General features: G+C 37.0%; 1 protein-coding gene across 11 annotated transcripts; it reads left to right on the forward strand.

Moving 5' to 3' along the window:
• Positions 1–324: 324 nt before the first annotated feature.
• snx14 (sorting nexin 14) lies at positions 325–27877 on the forward strand. Of its 11 annotated transcripts, none has more exons than XM_077538223.1 (31): positions 326–630; positions 702–865; positions 954–1074; positions 1352–1425; positions 1962–2040; positions 2135–2178; positions 3257–3344; positions 3433–3517; positions 3588–3744; positions 4616–4691; positions 4792–4836; positions 4938–5018; positions 5106–5220; positions 6885–7040; positions 7122–7246; positions 9047–9105; positions 9284–9310; positions 11540–11689; positions 13825–13957; positions 16144–16330; positions 17588–17671; positions 18417–18517; positions 20018–20129; positions 20362–20402; positions 21804–21923; positions 23262–23385; positions 23535–23699; positions 25191–25286; positions 25372–25463; positions 27231–27287; positions 27694–27877. In XM_077538223.1, exons 2-31 carry the CDS (start codon positions 729–731, stop codon positions 27733–27735), a joined length of 2973 nt encoding a protein of 990 aa, XP_077394349.1. In that variant the 5' UTR covers positions 326–630; positions 702–728; the 3' UTR covers positions 27736–27877. The 11 variants fall into 11 exon arrangements, 6 of the variants coding, with proteins under 6 accessions (XP_077394349.1, XP_077394350.1, XP_077394351.1 ...); XM_077538224.1 differs by having other exon boundaries at positions 27697–27877; XR_013287483.1 differs by having other exon boundaries at positions 325–630; positions 25372–27287.
• The last annotated feature ends 120 nt before the right edge of the window (positions 27878–27997 follow it).

Genomic DNA, 27997 nt, shown 5'->3' on the forward strand with positions numbered 1-27997 from the left:
TATGTGGTCAAGAGTCAGTTTGGTTAAACGTTGTGTTAGTCTGCGAATTGACTTCGCTATTGAATAGAAAAGCTAGCTAATTAACGGTAACGCAAAACGTCAATTAAGTTAATGCACAGTTTTGGGGAAACCATTAACAAGACAAGTCGCGGAGCAAACGTTAGTGCATATGAAAATAAGGTGGTTTAGGTTCTTATTCCAAGTACAATACAATAACATTGCTACGTCTACTTTATGACCGTATTTCATCAAAATGGCCATGCAGGTAAACGCGATTCCCGCGCCTGCGTTTGCGCTCAAATACATAAAAGAAAAATGGCGACGGTTCGATGACCGCAGACTGGCAGCACAGTACTGGAAGTGGTTTCTTTTTGTATAAAGCGTGGCTTTGTACGGAGGTGACGTCACATCACGCTGACGCGCACGCAGCCCCCCCTCCACCCATATGACGCCCCTTTAACGGGCTCAAGTGACAGCGCAGAATGGTGGTAGCTGTTAGCTCAACAACACTGCTCGGTCGGACTTTACACACAAAGCAACGGTTGGTGTTTACGACATTCCCTTTATTTCGGTACACGATGTAACATCTGTGAACGGCTACATAGAAACGTGGCCCGGACTGACCAACACGTAAGTTAAGTTAAGCAACATTTTGATACTTTAATAATCGCCAGTTTGATGCATTCGATTTTCATTTGCAGCACGCTTGTCTACGTGATGAAAGAATTATGGGATTCATCAGGGTTTGTTTGCAACGCATACGACGCAAAATGAAGCTGGACCTGCTCAGAGATTTGGGCCGACAGTATCCCGTGTTCTGCTTCCTGCTACTGGTTCTACTCCTGTCCACTGTGTTGTTAAACAGGTAACAAATGTGGGCTTGCTTGCATCACGCCAACGGCTCCATCCGTTTCCTGTGGATGCTCCCAATCTGCGTTCCCGTTTTGAAACAGGTACATTCACATCATCATGGTGGTCTGGTCCTTTCTTGCTGGCGTGGGTACATTCTACTGCTCCCTGGGACCCGAGTCTCTGCTGCCAAACATCCTGATCAACATAAAGCCAAAGATCAAGGTTGGATTTTTAGTGCTAGTACCAGAACACTCACTGTCGTTACTGTCAATTTAAATACAATAAAATATAAATAAATGTCTTTGCAAAAATGCTCAGTCGGAGTAACAGTAACACTTTATTCCTTCAAATATTAAAAATAGTACATTTCCCCTTGAAAGAAATACACATTTAATGACAACTGAGTAAATACGTAACATATCTTCCATCCATTTTCTGAACCGCTAATCCTCAAAGCATTCCTGATTTTGTTTTTGTGTGCGTTTTGATTCCTTGTCAGTCCTACCAGCAGGAGCTGTTTCCGCTGGGTCACAGCTGTGCCGTTTGTGGCAAGATCAGGTGCAAAAGACACAGGTGAGTTACCTGCTCAAGTTACCTTTTGAGAAGCAGATCTACGTTGCGCTGTCACTTTAAACTTGGTAATGACCACGATGATACCCATCACGGAAATAATTGTGCCCTTAAAATGTAAAATAATTCATTAGTATCTTTAATGTTTTGATGTGCTTGTCGCGTTTATCACTAAATCATTTGTTGTGTTTTACCGCCCCTAGTGGTGATTGAAATTCAGGGGATGGCGGGTGTGTAGGGCCTTTTTTTTTTTTTTTTTTTTTTTTTTTTTTTTTTTTTTTTTTTTTTTTTTTTTTTTTTCTCTCTCTCTTGTTCGTATGGTGTTGAATATATATTTGGAGCACTATACTTAAGTCACAATTTGAGCAAATGCATTTTTTTTTAAATCAATTTGGGGCACTTGATATTAGCCAATCAAATGGAAACCTGTAAACTGTTTCATGATATTGGGAACCTCGCATATCGTCTGTCAATATTTTTATAAACTGACGATCTTTCTTGTAATTTTATTTTATTTTTTTAAATGTCGTTTATATTAGACCTACTTTGCTGCTGGAAAACTATCAACCATGGCTTGACTTGAAGGTTTCGTCTAAGGTGGATGCGTCTCTTTCAGAGGTAAAAATGTAAAATTATAAAGTATATTGCCTACATATTTACAAATATTCAATAAATAAATCTTGCGAATCCATCTGTTTTTCTTCTCACCTAGATCCTGGAACTTGTTCTTGAAAATTTTGTGTATCCTTGGTATAGGTAGGACTTCATTTTCTTTTTATTAGTTTAACAGGGACAATGCAATTAAATAGCAAATCTTGCAGCTGTTGTTGAGCATACATACACCTTTCAGTTGTGTGCATATGCAGTAGTACAACACAACACTGTTAAGTCACTGTCTCTATATACCAGGGGTGTCCAAACTACGGCCTGGGGGCCATTTGCAGCCCGCCGTATATTTTTTAGTGGCCCGCGACATATGCTAAAAATGGCATTTGACTCGGTTCAAATAAAATAAAAATAAAAATGTTTGGAGATGGCCAAAGTAAGAAGGGAGGGTGTCGAAAAACACAGGTGCTATTAAAAGGTTATTTTAGTTAACTAAAACTACCGAAAAAACTAAAATTCAAAAAACGATTTCGTTAAAAAAATAAAATAAAAACGAAGATGTTTTTGTTTTTTTTGTTTTTTTTAAAGAAAACTAACTGAAACTACATTTTATGTTTACAAAACTAACTAAAATAAAACTAATTATAGCAAAAACGTCCTTCGGTTTAGTCTTTGGTAATTAATTTAATGCATGAGCCTTTGGGGATCATTTTAAATGTGATTTTTAGTAGATTCATTTTGATATAAACCGGAATAATGAGGTCACGCCCATGGTGTTTTTTTTAAATATTGCGCACAAGTAATACACATTAATAAACTAAAACTAACACTGAAACTAACTGAACTAAAAGTAAGCATTTATTAAAGAACTAAAACTAATTAAAAAAAACTAAGAACCACCCTGAAAAATAATTAAAACTAAATTTTAAAAAACAAAACTCAAAACAAAATAAAAACTAAAATGAAAAATTACAAAATGACATATAATAAACCTACTGCAATATTACAAATAAATTGGTTTATATACCGTAGCATTTTTCTAAATATTCAAAAGCACAACTAAATAATTTGTACAATTTTTAGGCCTAAACACAATTTCTCTTCATAACGTTATGTGGCCCTTGCATCCTTCTGATTTTCTGGATGTGGCCCTCAAATGAAAAAGTTTGGACACCCCTGCTATATACCAATAATCATGTAGGGATGGTAACAATGTTTATTTTTCCAGAGATGTCACAGATGATGAGGCGTTTGTTGATGAGCTGAGAGTGACGTTACGATTTTTCGCTGCCGTGTTGGTCCGCCGGATCCAGAAGGTGACAAATGGAGCGGGAAAATTAAAACACAAAATACATCAAGAATACATTATTGTAATTTTTTGAGGGGGATTTGATTATTTCCCAGGTTGACGTGGCGTCGCTCATCACGCGAAAGCTTCTGAAAGCTTCTATGAAGCACATAGAAATAATTGCTAAAGCTCGGCAGAGAGGTACTGTCGATCCCGGAATCGTGCCCAAATTCATCATCAGAAAGCTGAATGTTTCTTCTCTGCCTCTTAGTGAAGAGCGCGGAGTTTCTTCAACAAGCTGCCCTGGAGGATTACGGTCCTGACCTTCATGTAGCCCTCCGCAGTCGCAGAGACGAGCTTCTCTACCTCAGGAAATTGACTGAGATGCTTTTTCCGTACATCTTGCCACCTAAGGCTACTGATTGCAGGTACCTGTTTCATAACCACCTGGGCCCGGTTGTTCAATTCTCTGTTATTTTAACCACTGTTTAACCCCTAACCGCCGGTTAAATTCTAAACCCGCCGTTAACTAACCGGCCGCTAAATATGCGTTGTTCAAAACATGGTTAGTCACGCCGTTTATTAACTGTGTTAACTGTGTCGTTTATGTCACTGGTTAGCTCCGATATATCCCACCATTCCTCTTTTTTTTTACTTCCGGGTCAGCGAAAGCAATGGATACTATCCAAATGACCCCTGGCACTCGCCGAAAAAAAAAGAAGAAGTTTTCTACTGACGAAGAAAACGTTAATCAGTCAATGGTGAAGTAATTTAGGAGTTTTTGTGACATTATTTATTTTTAATTCATCTTTTTTTTTTTAATTTTTTTTTTATTTCTGTCCATTGTTAGAACTTGTCTTAAAAAACACATTTTTATTCTTTCTCTTTTGACTCAGCATGAGACTTTGAATTTTATTACTGCTAAGTGGTAACGCGTGCTTAACTCGTCATCAGAATAACCACCAACGTCAAAGTCAAGCCCTCGATAGACTCTCTTTCGTGCGCTCAGTGGACATTTGCCACGAACACGTAGTTAACCACACTGTTAAAAAGTTAGCGGCGGTCCTTAGGTGTGTTAACTTTAACAGAAAGTTAACAGCCGGTTAAAGTTAACAGAGTTTTGAACAACAAGGTAACAATGCCGTTAAAGTTAACAGTCGGTTAAATCTACTTAACCAATGGTTACAGCTATAACCGAGTTTTGAACAACCGGGCCCTGAAAGTTACTGTCAAGGAAATATCGACTTTCAAAACAGGCCTTCTTTAAGATCTCATTTTGTGGTCCGTAAATGCCACCAGATCGCTCACGTTGCTGATAAGAGAAGTCCTGGCTGGTTCTGTCTTTCTTCCGTCGATGGACTTCTTGGCCGACCCCGTGAGTGTAGTCAGGGTTAATCTCGGACCCAAAACTGGATTGGCAAATCATCAGCATAGCAAAGCGCTTACAGCATGTGACATCTGTGTCTACTTTTCAGGACACGGTGAATCATTTGCTTCTGCTCTTCATCGACAATTCTTCAGTAAGTCTTTGTTGAAGTGGATTAACATGAACTTGCAATAATTTGTTGTTGGTATTTTTTTTAATTTTTTTTTTTTTTTTAAATCTCTCTCTACAAACAAGCCGGAAGAAGCCACAGAGCCAACCTCAATGCTGGTTCCTTTCCTTCAAAAATATTCGGATCCCCGTAGCAGAAAGCCTTCAGTAAGCTCTATTGTGTACTTTAAATTATGCTTGAAAAATCATTTCAAGTTGGATTTGCATTATAGTCATCCCCCCCTTACTTGCCAGGTTCTAAAGCTGGAATTAAAAGAAATCCGAGAGCAGCAAGACCTTCTCTTCCGTTTCATGAACTTCTTGAAGCAAGAGGGAGCCGTTCACGTGCTCCAGTTCTGCCTTGCGGTCGGTAAGCGTTTCCCATCCTTGTCAAATTTTGCTTCCGGAATCATGTACAGTACTGGTTGATTTAAAGTAGGGGTGTCAAAATTAGTGCGTTAATTTTGAGTTAATTTTTAACGCCACCAAACTTTTAGTAACGCGCAAATGACCACCCTTTTTCGAAAAGTCTGTACTGGGGGAATTCCAATCGCAATGCAGCAGACACGTCCATGTGAAAATTTAGCAGTAATAAATGCATTATCATTAATTATATTTGTGGAGACTGGGGTCAAGTATTTTAAAATGTGCAAAAAAATTCACAAGTTACTTCATGTTAATATGAAAAGAAAAATGTACTGAGCTGTCACTGTCTTACAAATGCACTGCCATCTAGTGGCAGAAAATGACCTCAACACGAATCAATATTGCACTCGTTTTTTACAGTACATCTTTTTAATTTTAACTAAATTTTATGAATTATTATGAAATGACTCTATCATTGACTAAAAGATGCAGTCATATTTCTATTAGTTTAACATCCATCCATCCATCCATCCATCACATTGTATTACAAATAATGCTTAAACTTACAGAAATTGGATGTTATTTGTTGTTTTTAATTACATTATTTTAAGGAAAAATGTTGTTTAATAATTTGTGTTTGATGTGAAATAACAGTATATGACAAACAAAATAATGTGGGACATCCTTCAACAGATGTGTAAAAAAAAAACTATTAAAAATTTAGGTATTGGCTTGTTTTCAGGGTTTTTAAATGTTTAATTAGAAACATTTTCACATTTTAAAACAATTAAATTAACTATCAATACAGTAAGTAAACATTCATCCATCCATCCATTTTCTTAACCGCTTACTCCTCACAAGGGTGCTGGAGCCTATCCCGGCCGGCTTCGGGCAGTGGGCGGGGTACATCCTGAACTGGTTGCCAGCCAATCGAAGTAATTTAACATGTTTTTATACTTTTATTTTGAAAAGAGTGTGACAACTTAGAAAAAATTAATGTACATTTTATTGTACATTTAGAACAGATATAAAATTTGCAATTAATCGTGAGTTAACTGTTGAAGTCAAGATTAGTTGCTGTTAACTCATTAGCTCCCAAAGACGTATAAATACGTTCTCTTTTAAATATTGCCAGTGTCCCAAAGACATATTTATACGTTTTTAATGTTTTGGGTTTTTTTAATGCTAGAGCTTTGATGCAGCCTCTGAACTGAAGATAACGGTTGAAACAATCTTAGTTATTACAATAACGGGCAGAAGGTGGCAGCAGAGTATAAAAGATCAACTAGGGCCATGCTGCAACAAGCTTTTTTTGCCCACACAATTTTAAACAGATTTGTAAATAATTATGAAACTTAGCTATATTCTAATGCTAATATTACTGCAAAACGGAAACAGATAGATAGAAATATACTCCCCCCCCCCGCCCGATGAATCTAATCAAAAGACAGCAAAACAGCAGGGACCGAAGGGGTTTTTCTTCAGTGAAAATGGCTGGGAGTGAATGAGTTAAATACGATTCAAAATTGTAATCATCCGACAGCTAATAAATCCTAATTTAAAGTTATTCCATTATAAACTATCACAGGAAAGTGAGATTTCCAAAATGTAGTCTTAATCGATCATGCAAGAACCTGCCTCAAGTGTACATCATCTGTGTTGCCTCAGAGGAGTTCAACGATCGGATATTATGCCCAGAACTGCCCGACTCCGAGAAGATGATGCTCCACGAGGAGGTGAAGAAGATCTACGAGACCTACTGTTTAGACGAGAGTGTCGACAAGATCCGCTTCGACCCCTTTATTGTGGAGGAGATACGCAACAGTGCGTGACCTACGTTAATTTGCATTACTACATTAGGACTTTTATATCCATGAATAGTTTTTTTGGCTTGTGCTTTCTCAGTTGCCGAAGGCCCATATGAGGAGGTGGTGAAACTTCAGACAATGAGATGTTTGTTTGAAGCGTACGAGCATGTCCTCTCTCTCCTGGAGAACGTTTTCACGCCCATGTTCTGCCACAGTGATGAGGTTAGCACGAAAGAGAGACCGATTATTGATGAATATGCTTTGCGAGTGTCATAAATTTAGCATTTTCGTCAGTATTTGTAAGAAGTTCACAGTTTTTACTTTTCGCAAATAATTTTTGAACATGTTCAGACAATTTTTCACTGTCTGCAAAGATGTTTTGAAACCTTTTACGTACCCTGACGAAAACCCAAAATAAGATAAGATTCGCGCCATGAATTCTCCTCAGTGAAAGATTACAGGTAACTTTTCATTTATGTTTTTATTTAAATTTCCACTTTATAAAAGATGATGTTGACATTGGGAACTTCCTAGATTTTTTACTTAAAATAAATAAATAAAATTAAGATTGATTGAAATTTGGGAAAATTTATTTACAGTAGAAAAACCTTCAAAATGTTGGAAATTTGAAAAATTTTACAAGTTTGACTAATATTTTCTCTTTTACTGCAAATGAATATGGGCTTGAAATATCCCTTATCGGCCTCCTTGACTCCTAACTCTTCGACCGCCAAAAAACTTTTAATCACGATTAGTATGCCACCATAAATGTTAAATTCATTTTTTTTATTTTTAACTCATTTGCTCCCAATAACGTGTGAATCTGTTTTTTTTTATGTTTTAAGTGTCCCAAAGACATATTTATACGTTTTTTGTTTGTTTGTTTTAATGCTAGAGCATACAGAAGGCTTTGACGCGGCCTCTCAACTGCAAAGAGCGGTTGCAGAAATGGTAGTTATTACACAAATGGCCAGCAGGTGGCAGCAGAGCCATGTAGAAAAAAATGCTAAATTACTTACAATTTTGAATAGATTTGTGAAAACTGATGAAACTTAGCTCTCTTCTAATGCTAATTGCTGCCAAACGGAAACTGATAGAAACATACTTTTTTTGTTCTTTTTTTTTTTCCTGGTGAAAGAAGAGACTTTAATCTTTAATTCACAGAGCACCACTAAACAAAAAATATTAGTGTCAAAGTCACTGTTGTGCAGAAAATGTATCTTTTCACAAAAAAGCTTGATTTCTCCTTATCTTTTCAATGTTCCCTCAATGTCACTCAAATTACCTATTTTCAAATGGTGATTACTAAAGAACAGAATAAGATAGAAACATACTTAAAAAAAAATATATATATATATATATATATATATATATTTTTTTTTTTTAACATGTGGCAGTAAGAGATTTATTAATTGGTATCGGCCATGAAAAAAAAAAACATATCGGTCTATGACTAGCACTCAGACCAAAAAGCAAATCCGCACCTAATCCTTTTCAACATATAGTGCTGCCCTTTGACCCTTTTGTGTCATCAATTCCACCCAAAGTGTTTTGATATTTGAGGGGCATTTGAGTCCTCCCGCCTTTATTTATTTTGGATTAACCAAGAGGCACTTTGAATGTCAATTCACAACTTACTGACTCCGCTTTATTGGTCTCAGAAATTTCAGCAATTAGATATAATTTGAGTCAATTATTCCGCGCCCAACCACTAACCTCAGTGTCACCACTATGAGACGCGCCACGGTGGCCAATGAGGCCAAGCTGGCATGAAGCCAAACTGCCAATAAGCCAAGCTGCCGAGACTAATTTCACCCTTCGCAGGTCGTTTCAGTGGTCACAGTTTGGCAGAGCAGCGGGCAACCATTGTACTCGGCACGCCGTCGTTGCTGCTTGAGTAGAGCAGCTCGAAAATCAAATGATATATGATGCTCTGCTAGAATTGTTACAGTATTTAAGATGCAAAGCATACGATGATGCATACATTTATTTTTATTTTTATTTTTTCTTGCACTTCCGCAGTACTTTCGCCAACTTCTGAGGGGGGCCGAGTCCCCTGCAAGGAATTCTAAAATGAGCAGGTAGGTGTCATTTTGTTTGTTATATATTTGAGCGAGCAGAAAGAAAAGGTGCAATGTAACAGAATTCAACAAGTCAAGTCAGCAAAGTGACTGAAAGTGATGGTTTCTATCTGTGGCGAGGTGGGGCGTGCATGTGGCCCCGGGCCCAGCCACTAACTCCTTATGCATATTGTTCCAGAAATAGCGCCAGTATGGATGACATCCGGTGAGTACAAGGCATCACTGTCCTGATGGGAACAGTGGCTGGCTGACATGCCATTATCGCTTGACTCTTCTACACGAGAGGATGCTGCCTTTTTAACAATTCCGTCATTGCCTGACCTTCCAAGTGGAAGCCAATTAGCATTAATGGGATAGTACAATAATGAGTTTTTGCTTATCAAACCCCTAAATATGGACTTCTTTTAGTATTTGTGCTGTAACCACAAATGGAAGAGCCTGTAAACAAAACTTAATTGCAATCAGAGTCTGGCCAATTAACTCATTTGCTCCCAATAACGTGTAAATCCGTTTTTTTTAATGTTTTAAGTGTCCCAAAGACGTATTTATACGTTTTTTTGTTTTATGTTTTTTTAATGCTAGCGCATACAGAAGGCTTTGATTCAGCCTCTCAACTGCAAAGAACGGTTTCAGAAATGGTAGTTATTACACAAACGGCCAGCAGGTGGCAGCGGAGCAAAGGAGATCAACCAGGGCCATCTCGGAAAAAAAAGATAAATTACTTACACTTTTAAATAGATTTGCGAAAACTGAAGCAACTTAGCTCTCTTCTAATGCTAATTGCTGCAAAACGGAAACAAATAGACACATACTTTTTTTCCCTGATGAGACTTTAATCTTTCGTTTGGTAGGTTCCATGCTTTTATAGCAATAGAACACAATATTCTGTGGGCCTTGCAAAATCAGTTAAAATCCAGTAAAACAGCCGGGAGCGAACGGGACTGCTTCTGTGAAAATGGCTGGGAGTGAATGAGTTAACATATGTAATTTACTCTTAATTAGGTATACCAATTTATTTGAATGAGCTCTTGGAGACTTACTAACTACCATTTCAATAAGAATGTATTTATTATTGTAGTTTCCCTCATTTTAGCTGAATAATAGTAATGATAGATTTAATTTGTAATGCATTTTGCATTTATAAAATAAATATTAAGGTGTACATCAACAATAAAAGCAATGGTAGATAAAAAAGGCAATTAAAAATCAGAGTTAATAATAATAATAATAATATAAAGAAATAGAAACACCCCTCAGTATGATTATGACAGGAATTGTACAAACTAAAACCACAATTATAACCATATTGATAAATTGATAGCCCTCTAAAATGACATTTACTATTATTTTAACGGTATTAAATGTAGCTGTATTTATCTCATTAGATTACAGGTACAATGTATTTTTTTTTTAATCGTTATTAATTGGTTTGGTTTGCTCACTTCAGAAACTAAAGTTAATATTTTGTCCAGAATTTGATAACTTCTTTATTTTTTTTATTTACAATTAAAACCTTTTTAATTCTTTTACTGCCACACGTTATCAAAAATAATAATAATAATATGACAATGGCTTTGATCATTTCCGTCATCCTTGAAACGTTCTAATTCATCCATTTTCATCAGATTTCGTCATGTTTCATTGTAATTTCATACACCTGCAACCCATTGAAAAGAGATATAATGCTGCCATCTGCTGGCCATAGTGGTGTTTTTGATTCCACAATCCATTGACCAGGCAGCGGTGCACTTAGACGTTGCACTGCCCATTGATTAAAAAAACAAAAACATGATTGACGTCATTTAACGTTTATGGCGACATACATCGTGATTTTAATAATCGTTATAAAACGTTTTTGGCACTCAAAGAGTTAAAAATAAATTTTTGCACTAGCTTTCAACTGAAGACGATATCACCTGGGCTGAGGAAGTAGATAACGACCAATCATGGCTCACCTGTTTTCTGGGTTCGATGTCATCTTCAGTTGACAGCAAGTGGCAAAAATAGTTTGTAAAGGTTTTAATTGTAAATAAAAAAAAATGATGAAGTTATCAAATTCATTCTGGACAAAATATTAACGTTTCACTGCTGAAAATAGCTCAATGAGTCGAGTATCCCCTTTTAAAAAAATATATAATTGGAACGTGACGATATCAGCTGTTTGTTTTGTTACGAAGGCAGTTTTCAAAGCAGAAGAGACACTCACTGCATTTTAACATGGACGCATGAAGGCGACTGAACTAACATCATCGCTCAGCCTCTCATGTCCGAACATTATTCCATTGATTATATGTATGGGCTCCTCTCGCCACGTCACGCCCACACCATGCTGTGTGTCCACCCTGATTCTGTCACCGCCATGCTGCCTGCCTTGGTATGATCCATCCTCTCCCTCCTTTTCGTCCTTGGGGACATAACCCTGTTCTGCTTATAGTTCCTGGGACTGGAGCCCCGAGTCCCCCTCCTCACAGTTCACCGCCTCTGGCAGCTCTTCACCTGCATCTTTTAACTCCCTCCATGCCCAGCCCACGTTAACAACTTTTCCATACGGCTCGCTATCCCACCGCCACTCCTTATCACCCAAGTAAGTCAGGGTCCATCCACACCTCCATCTGCGGTTCAGTGTGATGTCATGCTGTCCACTTTGCCGTCCCAGTGTAGCAACCCGCCCAGACCCAAACAGCAGCATGCAGCCAACCTCCTTTTTTTTAATTTTTTTTATTTTTATTTATTTTTTATTTTTTTATTTTTTATTTTTTTTCCCCCATTTGTGTCCGTACTATCCAAGTATTGTTTTGTCCCATAAAGTAAATTCCCAAAGAGCACCCGTTATTATGTGTGTCTGTGCTGCACATATAACTTGAATATTGTTGCCTTCTTAAATTAATGGCTTAAGTTATAGTTTGACAAAAATAAAAAAAATTGTTTTAACCATGAAATGAAATAATTAATAAATAAAATATAATCAGTAACTCATTTGCTTCAGTTTGTCATTTATATTTGATCAAACAAAATAAAGTGACTGAGGCCATTATTTTAGGAAGGTTGCGATATGGTCAATGTGGTCTGAATGAAACAATTGTCTGTGTTTAGATGTAGTTAACATTTGGTTTCAGGTCAAAAGTTTGGTTTCTGAAATATTCGGGATAGTCCGTTTTCATGCGTTAGTGACAAAAGGTACTCTGGTATACAGTACTTATCCAGATCTAAACTGCGACGCACGTACAACGTCATTATGTAAATCGTTTCCGCTTCTAATTTTTGAGACAGAACATAATGTGAAATTGTCGCATAGAAATCGAAATTAAATTGGGCTCGCTTAGCTATTGGCAACGTAAGATGGCCGCCACGGATACAAGTAGTTCCCCACTATTTGAGAATCACTGCATTAGTGGAATATGAGTTAAGCATCAAAATCCAGCTGTTTTTATCCATCTCACGGGACGGCCATTTTGCCACGTGTCTACTGAAAACGACATCAATGTTGCTCACCTCAACAACCAATCACAGTGCAGCTTCAGAAAACATATGAGCTCTGATTGGTTGATTACCTCAGCCTTGAGCAACATTGATGTCATCTTCAGTTGACAGCAAGTGACAAAATGGCCGCCCCTAAATGGTATAAAAATGGCTGGATTTTTCTTCACGACTCATATTCCAAAAATGTAATATTAATCAGAATGTCATGTTTAGACTTGTGAGGTCACATATAACGTATTATTGTCAAGAAATGTTTAAGGTTGACTTCCACTTTTAAAACTTTTTCAATCTGGAATAAGGATGATTTTTAAGATGTTACACACCAACGCTTTCCCAGACGCATCTTTAAAATCTTATGATTAATTGTGCTGCGTCAAATTAAGAACCATGCTGATTAAAAATATTTAATTCAATCTTTAGTGGCATGTTTCTTATAATGGCTTTTCTGGGAGCAGCTTTAAACGGATGTTCTTTACCGTTGCCCTCCTGAGTGCAGTCATAAATGAATCTTCTTAACTGTCAGGGTTTATTGTTAAGGCAAAGCAAGGTCCCGATTCATTTCAAATCATAACCAACCCCCTATAGCATGTCTGACCTAGCCGAGATGAAAGGTCAGATCAATTGGCGCTCGTTGCTGACATGTTTTAAATGAATCCTCTTCACATTGCTCCATTTCAAAGCAAAATATTTAACGTCATTTGAAGGACGGCTGAATTATATTTAAAGATGAGATTGAGGAAAGGCGTCTTTCATTTCTCTACCAGTCGGAATTTTGAACAAGTTGTGCTCACGGCGAGGACCGTATTGATTTGAAACGATAACCTTTCCGAGATGGCTCTCTGAAGATATTATGTTTGTCATCTCTCTGACAGCGATCAGTTATTGCCTGTCTGCTGTTTTCTAGTTAATATCAAGACCTCTGCTAATGAAAATGCTGTCCGCTTTATTTGCTTTTGTTCCCATGGCAACCGATTGAGACGTTTCATTCCATGAATGTGCTCTGGCTTTGGTTTGGCTTCCTCAGCTTTTTTTTTTTTTTTTTTTTTTTTTTTTTTTTCCCCCTGATGTACCGCGATGATACACTGCAGCTTCATTCCCTTGCTGTACGCTACAATTCCTTCGCTGTCATTATGTGAAGATGTCTGCGCTTTTTTTTTTTTTTTTTTTTTTTTTGAAGCCAAGCACATCTCTTCCATTAAGTCCAGTCTAATAAGCTCCCTCCCCCTTTTTGGCCTGCAGGAGCACGTCAAAGAGAGGAGAGTCCTTTGGGATCAGCCGCATTGGCAGCAAGATCAAGGGTGTTTTCAAGAGCACAACCATGGAGGGAGCCATGTTGCCAGCCTATGGGCTTGTGGAGGGAGAGGACGATTTGGTGAGGCAGAGCCAAACGGACTCGCGTTCATCTTTGCATATTTTTAAATAAATTAAAGGCAGTGCATTGTAATTCGTCCCTGTTCGGTGTTATTGTCACAAATGTGGGGTGTGTATTCATGCATGTATTACTCATGGAGTAAACTTGCATGTGTTCCTCCAAAAACATACGAATGGCTCATTATTACTGTTCTGCACTGTCATGAAAGATACCACACGAGGGCACTAGTGAGTCAGGAAAGCACGGTCTAAAATTCATTGTTTCCCAACTTCTGCCAAGGCACATGTTTTGCATTTGAAAAATCTCACTGCACACCACCAAATAAAAATGTCACTAAACAAAAGCAATGTATTGAAATAATAATGATCTCATCTGAAATTACGCACAAATTTGCTTTGTGTGAAATCTGGGTTTGGAACACATTATTATTCAAATTCAACGGTTCTTAACCTGGGTTCAATTGAATCCCAGGGTTTTAACTCTTTGACCGCCAAAAACGTTTGATAACGATCATTAAAATCACAGCGTATGCCGCCATAAACGTTAAATGACGTCAATTAAGTTTTTTATTTTATTTTTTGTCTCAGTGCAACGTCTAAGTGCAGTGCTGCCTGGTCAATGGGTTGTGGAATCAAAAACACCCACTAACTATGGCCAGCAGATGGAAGCATTGCATCTCTTTTCGTGAATGATCAAAGCCTTAATTTTATCAAAGGTTTTTTGATAACGTGTGGCAGTAAAAGAGTTAATGAGTCGGTCTCACGGGTTCGGCAGAGGTCAAAACGCGCACCTGACTCGTATTGCTTGGCCATTGTTGGCTGGAGGTGATTACACTACTTGGCCTACATGTGCTGCAACAAATTTGGTGCACTGAGTAGTCGACTTGTGACTGTTGTGATGGTACGTCGTGTGATTTTCTTTATTATTGTAATTAGGGCTGGGAATCTTTGACCGTCTCACGATTCGATTATGATTTTTAGGTCGACGATTCGATTCAGAATCGATTTCCGATTCTCGATTCAAACGATTTTCGATTCAAAATTATTTGATTGACAAATGATTTCTGCCTCAATTTACAGATATGCACAACACTGTCATGATCTACTCCAGTCTGACAAATAGACATTAAAGTGTCTTTTTTTTTTTTTTTTTTTTTTTAAACATTTATTCATTTTGTATTGTAAGTGCTTTTCCCACAAAAACAGCATGTAGGCTACAACTGCCTTTTCCCCTTCTTCTTAATTTCTAATTTAAATAAAATCGATTTTTGGATATTAATATCGATTCGATTCGATTAATAAATGAGAATCTCGATTCTTTTGTGAATCGATTTTTTTGGCACACCCCTAATTGTAATCTCTTCATACTAACTATTAAGCAAAAAAAAAAACTAATCAGTCCAATATGAATAACGTATGGTGTTCCACAGGGTTCAATTCTGGAGCCTCTGCTGTTTTCATTGTATCTGCTGACCTGGGTTCCATCTTTAAAAAAAAATAAAATAAAAATCTGCTGTTGTTTTAAAGTACTTTATAAATATAAAGTTGAGTTGCGTGGTGAAAGTCAGCGTCCTAACCAACAAGCGTCCAATGCCAATGAGCTAAACGAGTCCAGCAACAACTTGCTATCTAGCAAAACTAAAGAAGCACTTCTTCAAGCTGCATGAAGATGGGGAATAGAAGAACACAACACTTTATGAATTCAATGAAAAGGCTTCTTTCCCTGTTCATTTTGTGAAGGAAACTGTTCGAACTGTACCTTCTGCCATCAAGTGGAAGAGCATTTAGATGTTCTGCCTATATATGTTGCTGGTACCGATAGATGCACAAAAATGCAGTATTTATAGTACATAAATTATAATTTCCAGCGACACACCCAATGATCTCTTGGGGCACACTGTTGTGCTGCAGCATGTAATCTTCCTTCACTGCTGACAGGGGATATCCTGTGTTTTCTATGAGATTTCCCTTGAATGCCGTCAAGTGTTGCCAAAACGTTCCCCGCTGTTTATTCAGTGATTACAGATTAGGAAGCTTAAATTAGTTTTGATTTAAATAACTCAAATGAAACAAATGAGTTCAAATAGATTTACGAGACAAATGTTGGCATGAGTTACATTTTTAATATTTTCATTCCACCATAAAGAAAGTCATTTGATAGATTCTGTACATTTCCATGCATTCTAGGTCGAGGAAGCCATGATGGTGCTGGAGGATGACTCCCCGATAGAGGCTGCCTCCACTCCCAGCACCCCACGAAATCTGTCCGCCTGGAGCATCACCATCCCTTACATTGATTTCTATGACGACGACGTGAAGCGGGAGAGGATTCCGGTATTCTGCATTGACGTGGAGCGGAATGACCGGAAAGCAGGCAAGGCAGAATTAACCACTCTTTTTGCTGTTTCAACACTAATCTAAATTAGATCTATGCCGCATCTTGCGAAACAGCTCCTAAAGAATATATGCAATGATACATATTGGATCAATTAACATGCAATTTCGTCATACAGTATAGTTATAAAGCTGTGGGAGTTTAATCAGATGAACCTTTTGAATTGTGTTTCTTCAATTTAACTCATTTGTGCCCAAAAACGTAGAAATACGTTCTATTTTAAATATTACCATGGTCCCAAAAACGTATTTATACGTTTTGTGTTGATGCAGCCTCGAAACTGAAGAGAATGCTTGAAGCAATGGTAGTTATTACAAAAACGTCCAGCAGGTGGCAGCAGAGTATAAGAGATCAACCAGGGTCATGTTGCAAAAGCTATTTTCCCCACTGTTGTAAACAGATTTGTGAATAATGATGAAACTTAGCTATATTCTAATGCTATTTGCTGCAAAATGGAAAGCGATAGAAATATACCTTTTTTTCCCGTGATGAAAGAAGAGACTAATCTTTCTTTTGGTAGGCTCCATGTCTTTATAGCAATAGAACACAATATTCTGTGGGCCTTGCAAAATCAGTCAAAATCCAGTAAAACAGCCAGTGAAAACGGCTGGGAGTGAATGAGTTAATAATACATTTTGACAATGTTCACTTTTGTGTGAGCAGTTTAGTGAAAGCCCATCATGATATCAAAAGCATTCTTAATTTTAGTCTACATTAGCAAGAACAGACATGCGGATCCAGCAGGTCCTTTTATCCAAGATCAGTGACCACAACTACGCCTAAAAAAAAGGATTATGAGCTTTATGTACAGTAGCATTGGTTCCACCGTGGAACAGGAGAGAGCACTGCAAGCGCAAAATGAAGTTTGAAGTGATGGAATTGGGGGTGTGAGTGGAAAAGCGTTACAGAAATCTATTTCATGCAATCATTTTGGTGAAAGCGGCAGCCGCATAAAAGTCATGTTACGTTGGATTTAACTCTGCCCGAGTGCCCATCCTGCATAACATTGCTTTTAAAACACGAGACAGCACACCTGAAAAACTGCTCTGGGGGGAGGCCAGCACCAGAATATTTTCTCATTGACTTGAAACGACCCAGACGGAAGGAACTGCAGAGTCGAAAGAAATCGGCTCATACTGAACGGTGTAAATTAGAAAGAAGAACAAAAACAGGAAGTATTTCAGCACAGCCTGTCTTTTTGTTGAAAATTAATCGTCGCTCTCTGTAATCCTACAGTGGGTCACGAGACGGAGCACTGGTCTGTATACAGGAGATATCTGGAGTTCTACGTTCTTGAATCAAAGCTAACAGAATTCCACGGTAGGCTTGGTTTTATTTTTTTATTTTTTATTTTATTTTTTTGCACAGTTGCACATGCATTGTTCAACAGATGTGGGAAACTGAGTTATTATTTATTTATTTTTTCATTTATTTTCACTTCTGAAATAACCCATTTTCCCAAGTTATCTTTTATAATGTCATTGTTTATTGTTTAAACCCTAACCCTGTGTAATGGATTGTGTTAATGACTTCCCACAGTAATTGTTAAGAATGATTAACAAGGGAGCTAACAAATTAATATAAATATTTAGCACTTTATTTCTATACTGTAAATTAAAAACTCATCGTCACTAGTGGTGAGGGTTTTTTTTTTTTTTTTTTTTCCCCCTTTAAGAGCAATTGTGCGTAGCCCCGAACGTGACATGGTAGGAAAAAAACAAACAAAAAAACTTAAGTTCCCTCGCAAAGATTGCGAGGAAGAACGCAATCTTTGCGAGAGAATGCAAAGTTGTTTTGCGAGGGAACGCAAAGTTGTTTTTTTTCTCGCCTACCATGTCACCTTCGCTGCGCCGTAAACACTTCCGGGTCATCTTCCATGTGAACAAAAGCGACGTGTAAACAAAGCAGTGGAAAAATACACGCTCCACCCTAGTCGCTTTGGGAAAGCTTTCCCACTGTTTTGTTTCATGTTTACAAACGTTCCATCCTCGTCGCTTTTGTTCGCATGGAAGAATCTTCCTTTTGTAGTGAAGTTACAATTTCTCTCGTAACTCTAATCCTGCAGGATCATTTCCTGACGCACAGTTGCCTTCCAAGAGAATCATTGGCCCCAAAAATTATGAATTTCTCACCTCCAAGAGAGAGGAGTTTCAGGAGTATCTTCAGGTGGGTATCTTTGCCAGCAGCAAATTCAACTAGTTGGGATTAAACAAACAAACAAAAAAAGCACGCAGACCCAATGGGAATTCTTTTGGTGTCTAGTAAATGCATTGCTTTAGTCTGCCCCACTTTCTTACCATGCACCATTGTCTCATTGTCAGCCAAATTAATTTTGGCTTGACAGGCTAACAATGACGTAAAAGTGTAGCACAGCCACTCATTTTCTATTGATTCCACTTATTCCCATTCCACACGCAACAAAAAGTGCTTGGTACACAAATCATTCCACTCTTGCCATTTTATTTGAGTGGGAAGCACTGAGGACCTTCTGACAGCAGAATTATTTTGGCATCTCTCTCACTTTTGAGCCACTGGAGCACACCATCACTTTAATGTAGATAACCTGTGACATTGTTTAAATTTTTATGAAGTGAGAATGGTCTCCTAGGTACATGGAAAACGTAGTTTGGAGGATAAGCACTCTCGTGATCAAGCCACAATGACGCATTTAAAAATCATTTGAGAAAAATGGCTGATTTTATTTTGGAAGAGGGACAAAATTGACATCCCCACAGGTTCGTGGCCTTTTCGTCTCACAAATACCAGATGTGTTGGAAAGGAAACCTTTTTTTTTTTGGAATAAATGTAAGAACAAACAACACAGGCCATCCAATGTTTTCCTAGCTCATTCAAACTTCCTGTTGTGGATTACCGATTAAGGAATTTTTGATAGCAGTGTAAAAATGGACAACACATAGTACAATCCAACTTGCCACTGAGCCATACCTTTCCTCAGGGTTTGTCTTGGCTCGAATTGAGGCAGAGGTGATATCACCCTGACTTTGATGAGTGACTACCAATACCAGGTATCGGTGCCAACGATATCGGTACTCACGGAGGTGACCGATACCATTATGGGCCGCCCTCCTGCGTCCATTTTACGATCAGGGACTAGAATTTGGAAATAATGTGAATACAAAGTTGCCATTAACTTTTGCCATTTTTTTTAACTTACAATTCTTTAAAAAAAAAAAAAAAAGTTGTTTCTTCTTCAATTGATGCGTCGTCTTACCGCTGAGCTCATTAAACACAGCTGGAGCACTGTGGCTCAGGCTGGAGGTGGAGAGCAAATTAGGTGGAGGTGGCCACCTCTGAATTTTGTGCACAGGAAAAACCCTGCCTTTTCTTCTTTGCTATTACTTGTACACTGCTGTGAGGGCATCACAAAAACGTGGAATAACGCGTTTCGATGTTTGTGAGATTCCCGCATGTCTCATATGACATCTCACACAATTGTAGTTTGAATTAAGCTATAATCTTCCAATAATTTTGATTTTTGTTCCTGGTATTTCTGAGTATATGAACCACAATTGTGTCATGCTTAACAATTGAGGTCAACATCTGTTGTGCAGATTTCCTTTGCATTTGCTATAGCAGCCCTGCTGAGAGTTGCGTTTCTAACATTTGCTTTCTCTGAAGTTTGCCTTTCACACGCTTATTGCGCAGAAGCTCCTGCAGCACCCCGAGCTCAGCAACAGCCAACTTCTTGCCGACTTCCTGTCTCCGCACAGTATGGAGTCTCAGTTCTTGGACAAGATGTTGCCTGATGTGAACCTCGGTACAGTATGATCGACCGTGTGTGTGTGTGTGTGTGGACACAAAGAAGAGAATGTGACTAAATTCCACTGGAAGGGATTATGTTTGAGCAGGCGACTGTGTTTGGAACTCTTGAGTGTTTGATCGGCCTGACCTTGGCTTGTGGTGAAAAGATATTTGTCACCCAGACAGAGCCAAACGTCACGTCACGACATGACCATTCATCGCTGAGAATAATTCTGCATGTTTTACAGGGAAAATCATTAAGTCGGTCCCCAGCAAACTGATAAAAGAGGTGAGTGATACATCGCGTGCGTGCGTGAAATTCGTTCTCGTGAGAGTTTAGAAGGAAAATGGTAGTTGGATGAGAATTGTGGCGACAAAAGCACTTTCCCCCTGCCCTAATTTCAAGCCAGATGGGAGGTGGAATAAGGAGGTCATTTTAAGTTATCTAAAAGTAACAGTTTAATGCATTGCTTTTCAAACTAGATCGTATTAAATAACAGGAGGGTGTGTGTTTTAATCACATCAATACGGATGATGTAAAACCATAACAGGTGGTGTAAAAAAAAAATTATGGATTTGTTGGGACTGTTGACATGTAATTTTCAAGTTCGAAATATACCAATCGCTCTGAATTTGAAAAGAAAAAATATACTGGTTCCTGTCACCAATGTCCAACATGAAACACTAATGCTACCTAGTGGTAGAAATGACCTCAAAACAAATCTATGACGATGTGTCTCACTCCTTTTTAATTTTTTTTTAGCTTCAAATAATTATGAATTACTTATAAAATTATTATATCAATGAACTAAAAGATACCACATTTGTATTTGGTAACTATACTCATCCACATTTATGTCAATTGACAAAAGAATGGAAAACTTGAAAAAAATTTTATTGTACATTTACAACAGATATAAAATGTGCGATTAATCACGAGTTAACTATATGATTAATTCCGATTAAAAATTGTAATTGACTGACAGCCCCTAAAAAATAAACAACATATATGCATGTATGTATGTATGTAAATATATGTTGTTGCATTAAAAAGCATTGAATTAGATTTGCTGACACCTTCATCTTACATGCCAAAGAGATCTCAGAGTGCTACAGTGAGTGCAAAAAAAAACTTAAAAATCTTACATTTAACACTTCATACATTTCTATACAAATAAAGTGTATGTGATGAGTTTGAATGGAATTCCTGCGATTATTTATGGTATAGCATTTTTCATAGCAACTATCTTTGTCCCTTTCTAACATGGAATTCACACTGTTTAGTACTATACATATAGTGGATATACAGTGTATACGTTTTAACATGGTCCATGTTTATTAAAAGGAGGTCATGTTTATGCAACTCCCCAAAGACAAGGAACAAAATTGGCCCATGATTGACTTCACAAGTGTTTGGAATGTGTGCTGAGAGGCCCACTCATAAATGTTTTTGCAGTCTATTTAGACTGTAGATGATGTATGTACAGTACTTATTTATTATTTATCATGAAGTTATACCACATCCAGGCTGCTGCTGGGAATTTTGACGCTCATAAAAATGAAACGACGTGAAAGGAAATGAATCAAAACGGAACAAAATGTTTAACTTTCAAACTTCTTCAGTGCACCCGTCAAAACATGGCTGCCATTTTCACCAGGAAGAGAAATAGTTTTTTTTTTCCTCCATTAGAAAGGACAGCATCTTGAGCCGTTCATCCAGTCCTACTTCAACTCTTGTGAGTCACCCAAACCCAAACCCAGCCGCCCTGAGCTCACCATCCTGAGCCCCACTTCAGAAAATGATAAAAAGGTTCAGTACTTTTGTCTTTATTTTATTTATTTTTTAACCAAACAGCTTTGATTCATCATCACAGTTGATTTGAATTGAAACAAACAATATGTGCTTTAACTGCAGGCTTTCTGCTTTAATTTGAAGGGAGTTACATCCAAATCAGGTGAACATTAGTAGGAATTACAAAGTAGAACAGTTTGTATATGTTTGTCTCTCACGCAAAATGAATGGGACGTTTGGCTTCTCACTCTTCCATGAACAAAGGGTGTGTCTTTAAAATAAACATTTTGATTTTCAATATTACTCTCCATTTTAAAGAACATCTCAGACATTTTGAGCATTCAATAGCTTTAATAGATTTGTTCTCAAGCTATTTTTGATGCTCTGAATAATAGACAGGGTTGGGACAGTACAGTTTTGTACAGTTACAGTTAACGTATTGCATTCACTTGAAAAAAAACAACAACTGTTTTTCTGACTTTTTTTTTTTTTTGAGTTTTCGAGTTTTTTTTTTTTTTTTGTTATTTTGTTTCTGTTTTTGTTTCTGTTTTTTTTCTGTTTTACTGAATATTTTCTTTTCTCTCATAAAAAAAAATGTTTAAAAAAAACGGAAAAAAATATTCAGAAAAACAGGAGGAAAAATTTATAAAAAAAAAAAAAAAACAGGAGAAAAAAAATATTCAAAAAAACAGAAAAATATTATTCCAAAAAACAGAGCACCAACTTCTGTTTTTCTGAGTATTTTTATTTTATTTTTATTTTTTTTTTACCTCTGAACTCCAAGTGACCTGGTGCAGACCACTAACCTGTATATATGACTGGATAGCGGCAAGCTGTTGAAGTCACAGGGCGGCCATCTTGTTACTCCCTCCTCTAAAAAAAATACTTTGAAAAACAGAAATTGGTGCTCATTTGTTTTTCTTTCTTTCTTTTTTTTTGGAAATGTTTTTTCCTGTAATTTGGAATAATGTTTTTCTGATTATTTTTTCCCCCCTGTTGTTCTGAATATTTTTTTTGTGACAGAAAAAAATACTCAGTAAAACAGGAAAAAAAATATTCAGAAAAATGGAAACATTTAAAAAAAAAAATCAAAAAAAATACTGTACTCAAAAAACAAAGCTCCCCAAAAAATTAGTCAGAAAAACAGATTTTTTTTTTTTTTAATTTTTCAAGTGAATACAATACGCTTCTGTTGGACAGACCAGTTGTATTGATTTGTGAAAAAATATGAAATTGACAAATGTGGTTTCTGCCTGAAAGTGACAATATGCAATTCAGCATGATAGTACAAGGGATTTTGTACTTGAAGAATGTTGATTTGAACCCGCAATTTTTTTTTATTTTTTATTTTTTTAGCTTTTCAACGACCTCTTCAAAAACAATGCCAACCGGTCCGAGATGGCAGAAAAGAGGCACAACCAGAACTATTTCATGGAAATCCTCACTGTGGAAGGGGTGTACGACTATTTAATGTATGTTGGTAAGTATATTCATCTCCAGCATCCACGTGTAATTATGTAATATTTAATTAAAAATGACATGGTGTAAAATCATAACTTCATCTCATCCATGTTTCAATATGTTACCAAATTACCAATGCATCACATTTACGATCCTGTTGTTTGGCAGGCCGAGTTGTCTTCCACATTCCAGACTGGTTGCACCACCTGTTGATGGGTGGAAGGATCCTGTTCAAGAACACACTGGAGGCTTATACTGATCACTACCTTCAACAAAAACTCAACCAGGTGGTGGAAGAGCACCGACTTGTTTCCCTCATCACCCTGCTGAGAGGTGCGCTGCATTCACACATCTCATACTGTACGTTAGAGATGTCTTATTTTAAGTGCATAGCAATTTGTAACCACACAATAAATGAAGACATGGCACACAAAATAATGTACTGTACAGTCGTGTTAATTTTATCCGCCATTTTAAAATTTAGTCTCAGTTTTAGTCCCGTTTCAGTCATGCTTTTTTACCTTTTTTTTTCCACCCCATCCCGTTTTTATTTAGTCTATTTTTAGTTGACTATAAATGTAGCATTTTAGTTTTTATTTTCGTCCAAGAAAACACAATTTTATTTGTCTGGTTTTAGTCAACAGAAACTGTCAACGTTGTAGTTTAGTTTTAGTCAGGACAATCATTTTACACGTTATTTTTTATTTTTTATTTTTTTGTCACAGATATGTTGAACATTTCGGATCTAAAACTATTCCACGTACAATATTCTCCAATCATTTTTATGTAAAACAACTTCACACACAATTACAGGATATCAACAAGTGTCTTCTATGGCGCCATGCTACGAGCTAGTTAGTTAGCAAGCATTAGTTAGCAGTCGGATTAACATTTATTGTTGGAACGTTATAGGTGTTGGCTTTTTTTCTTATTCTTATTATAATGCACGGGTCACAAATATGGTGCCGCCAAGTCAGTTTGAAAAATACTGCAACTCACTTAGTCAGTGTTATGTTTAGTGAAAATGCGACATAATTCCCAAGCAATGTTGTAGAAGTGATCATTTGAAAAAGGTAAACATTTGCAGATATTTATAGAAATTAAGTGCATGTTAAAATTGATCTGTTCCCTACCTTGTTAAATCATTAACAATTATTACAAAAAATATATATATATATATTAACATATAATTAACTCATTTACTCCCAATAACATATAAATACGTTTTTTCTTAATGTTCTAAGTGTCCCAAAGACGTATTTATACGTTTTTTTGGTTTTGTTTTGTTTTTATGCTAGAGCATACCAAAGGCTTTGATGCAGCCTCTCAACTGCAAAGAACGGTTGCAGAAATGGTAGTTATTACACAAACGGCCAGCAGGTAGCAGCAGAGCAAAGGAGATCAACCAGGGCCATGTAGAAAAAAAGCTCAATTACTTACAATTTTAAATAATTTGTGAAAACTGATGAAACTTAGCTCTCTTCTAATGCGAATTGCTGCAAAACGGAAACAGATAGAAGCATACTTTTTTTTCCTGATGAAAGAAGAGACTTTAATCTTTCTTTTGGTAGCAATTGAACACAATATTCTGTGGGCCTTGCAAAATCAGTCAAAATCCAGTAAAATAGCCGGGAGCGAACGGGACTGCTTCTGTGAAAATGGCTGGAAGTGAATGAGTTAAAGGTCATTTGAGCAAATTTCTTATTTTAGACGAGTGTTAAAAAGTAACTCGGTTTCAAAATGGTTGGCGACCCCTGACATTTTGCGTGTATACATTCAAAACAAAAGAAATAAACACAGACAAATATGTGGTTTCTCCCCTAGATGCTGTTTTTTGCGAGAGTAGTCCACCTCGCTCAGCTCCGGATAAGCAGAGGAGAGCAAAAAGGACGTTTGCAGAGATGATGAGATACATTCCCGGTAATTTCCTGTCAGCGTTTTCCCCTCGCAAGACACAAAGATGTTTAAAAGGGTGGCTGCCAATTCAAAAAGCGTTTATCTGCAGACCTTCTGGGGAAATGTATCGGCGAAGAGGCTAAGTATGAAGGCGTATGTCTCCTCTTTGATGGGCTGCAGCAGCCAGTTGTCAACAAGCAGGTAACGACGCTCGCCCACGCCATCGCACGCATGGCTCCCGTCCTCTTCTCCCGCCTACTCCACTGCTTAATAGCTTGTCCTGTCAAGGTGAAAAATGGACTTCACTTAGCTGTGGCAAATACTGTGCGGTATAACGTGAAAGTGGCTTTGTTTCAATAGAATTTAATGTCGGTATGTAATGGGGCAAGGCAAGCAATAAGAATCTGATTTTAGTGGACGCTTCAATTTCAGCCGAACATCAAAATATGCTTGAAAGTCAAGCAAAAGTTGGAATTCAAAGTGTCACCAAATGTGACCTTGTGACCCACGACCCACATATGGGCCACTCTCGTCTGTAATCCAGCTTGCTGTTCAGACATCAGGCGTGTTTTATTCAGATACTACAAAAGCCGGGTCGTGTAACATCCTCATTATTTCTGTTGCGTTTGCAGGAAAGCTGTGTCACATACATTTAAAACGTAACAAAATGAAAGCATACAACATTGTACAAAAGAGTCACAAACACAATTTATCAAAATAAATTCCATACAAATGTATATATTTGTCGTGATTGGGGTCTAGTTGTAATTTACAGTGAATGAAATGGGTAGGAGTCAGTTGCTTCATGTTTGAATTAATTTTGCTCTTAATTTGGAATGACAAATGTACAGTTCCTGTCACCAACATCTAACATGAAACACTGATGCCACGTAGTGGCAGAAAAATTACCTCAACTGAATTCGATAACTCAGTTTTTTATACTCATTGTGGGAATGCTGAAGCATTCCCACGTTATTGTTTTTTTTTATTCTTCACACTATTTTGCCACATTACATTGATCAAATTTCAACCAGCTTAAAAAATTCACGCCTCCCAGGATATATATCGTCTGATTCCACATTACTTACACTAGTTGCTAAATTTAACGTTTAATATCAGCTTTGCCCCATTCATTTTCAATGGGACAGACAACTTTTTCTAAGTATAACTTTCCACGCCCACCTCCGAGGTCATAATTTCATCATTTATCTCTCAACTTACTTCACATGCATTTGAATAATCAAATCATAGCATTCAGCTATTAACGTTCAGCTTTCAGCATTCCCGCACAATTTCTCCAGAATTGCACTTAGTCTTAGTTAGAAATTGGATAGTATATCTTTTTAACATAAAATAACTATGAATTACTACAAAATGGAGATCAAAGGATTTGAATAAAAGTTATAACCGTATTTGTATTAGGTAAACACATTTATCCATATTTGTTATTTAATCATGTGATTATTATTTAAACAAATGAAATCGACTGACGGGACTAGTTGTAAGTCATGAACTAAAATTGGTTAACAATTTTACATACACAGTAAACATTTTTTTTGTTATTAAATACATGATTTATTTATTCTATCTAATAAAAGAAAAATGTAGAGTAGTAGTAGATACCATGAGGTGACAATATCACTCTACCAAAACCTTTCTCTTCCCTCTCTATTGTCAACAACAGTGGGTGAGTTTGTTTATTTTTAGTTTTATTTTGTGTTTGTACTTGTACGGCGGTTAAGAAGAAAATGTGACTAAACACAATGCCTGACAGTTGAGAAAAAAAAAAAAAGTCTGAATGATTGTTTGAGACAGTTTGAACCTGGAATGGATTCATTCACTTACATTTTTTATTTTTTTTTTGGAAATTCCACTATAATTTTGCATGATGGAGAAAAGCGCGGTACTTTTGTGCATGATTTTCAAATGCGAACCTTCTTTAACTTCTCATATTTTTGCTATCCTCAGCTGACCTATGTTCTTTTGGATATTGCTATTCAAGAACTTTTTCCAGAGCTGAACAAGGTAAACAATTATGAGTCTTATCTGTGTATTTGTCAATTTACAGTGCTTCCGATTTATTACCATAAATAACCCAAATTATTTGCTTGTGTCACACTGTATGTTGACAATTTTTGTTTTAGTGGTTGAATGTTGATTTATTTCTATCTTCTATGGGCGAGCAAGCTCAAATTTGGGTCTGCAAAGGTGAATTCACTTTTAAATTCATCTGTTCATGTTCAAAAGGGCAAACTGTCAAAGCTCGATGAAATAATATAAATAAATCGAGCTAATATAATAAATGTGAGCACTGTATACTGTACTGACATTTAAAAGAAAAAAAAAAAAACAATCTAGTTGGAAGAGTTGTATGAACCCCAAATATAACAAATCTGAATGCATTTCTTTCTTTTATGTGATATCCTCTCAGCAGGTGCAGAAGGAGTCTTCAGTCAATGCCCCTTGGATGTGAATTGCTCCAACTGACAAAAAACTGACAATTTCCATGCACGTTTAATGCACTTTGATGTCTACAAAGACCTTCGTTGGCCTTTCCTCTGCTGTAAAGTGTGTCATTTAATATATAAAATAAAATAACAGCATTGCACTGTCAATTCATAAATGTTGAATGATTGTTCTTCACTATAAAATATTATCAACCAGTCAATGAAATCATCCACCAAAATTGATACTGCAACAATATTGTGACTTTTTTTTTATTGTTGATATATTTC

Source organism: Festucalex cinctus, chromosome 12 (genome assembly GCF_051991245.1).
Source record: "Festucalex cinctus isolate MCC-2025b chromosome 12, RoL_Fcin_1.0, whole genome shotgun sequence".
NCBI lineage: Eukaryota > Metazoa > Chordata > Actinopteri > Syngnathiformes > Syngnathidae > Festucalex > Festucalex cinctus.

What these genes read in the sequence shown, in the direction of transcription:
- snx14 (XM_077538223.1), top strand. Translation starts at nt 729, where the DNA reads ATGGGATTCATCAGGGTTTGTTTGCAACGCATACGACGCAAAATGAAG. An exon ending in CCCGTAGCAGAAAGCCTTCA is followed by an intron (nt 5,019 to 5,105) that starts GTAAGCTCTATT and finishes CTTACTTGCCAG; the next exon opens with GTTCTAAAGCTGGAATTAAA. An exon ending in AGGAATTCTAAAATGAGCAG is followed by an intron (nt 9,106 to 9,283) that starts GTAGGTGTCATT and finishes ATATTGTTCCAG; the next exon opens with AAATAGCGCCAGTATGGATG.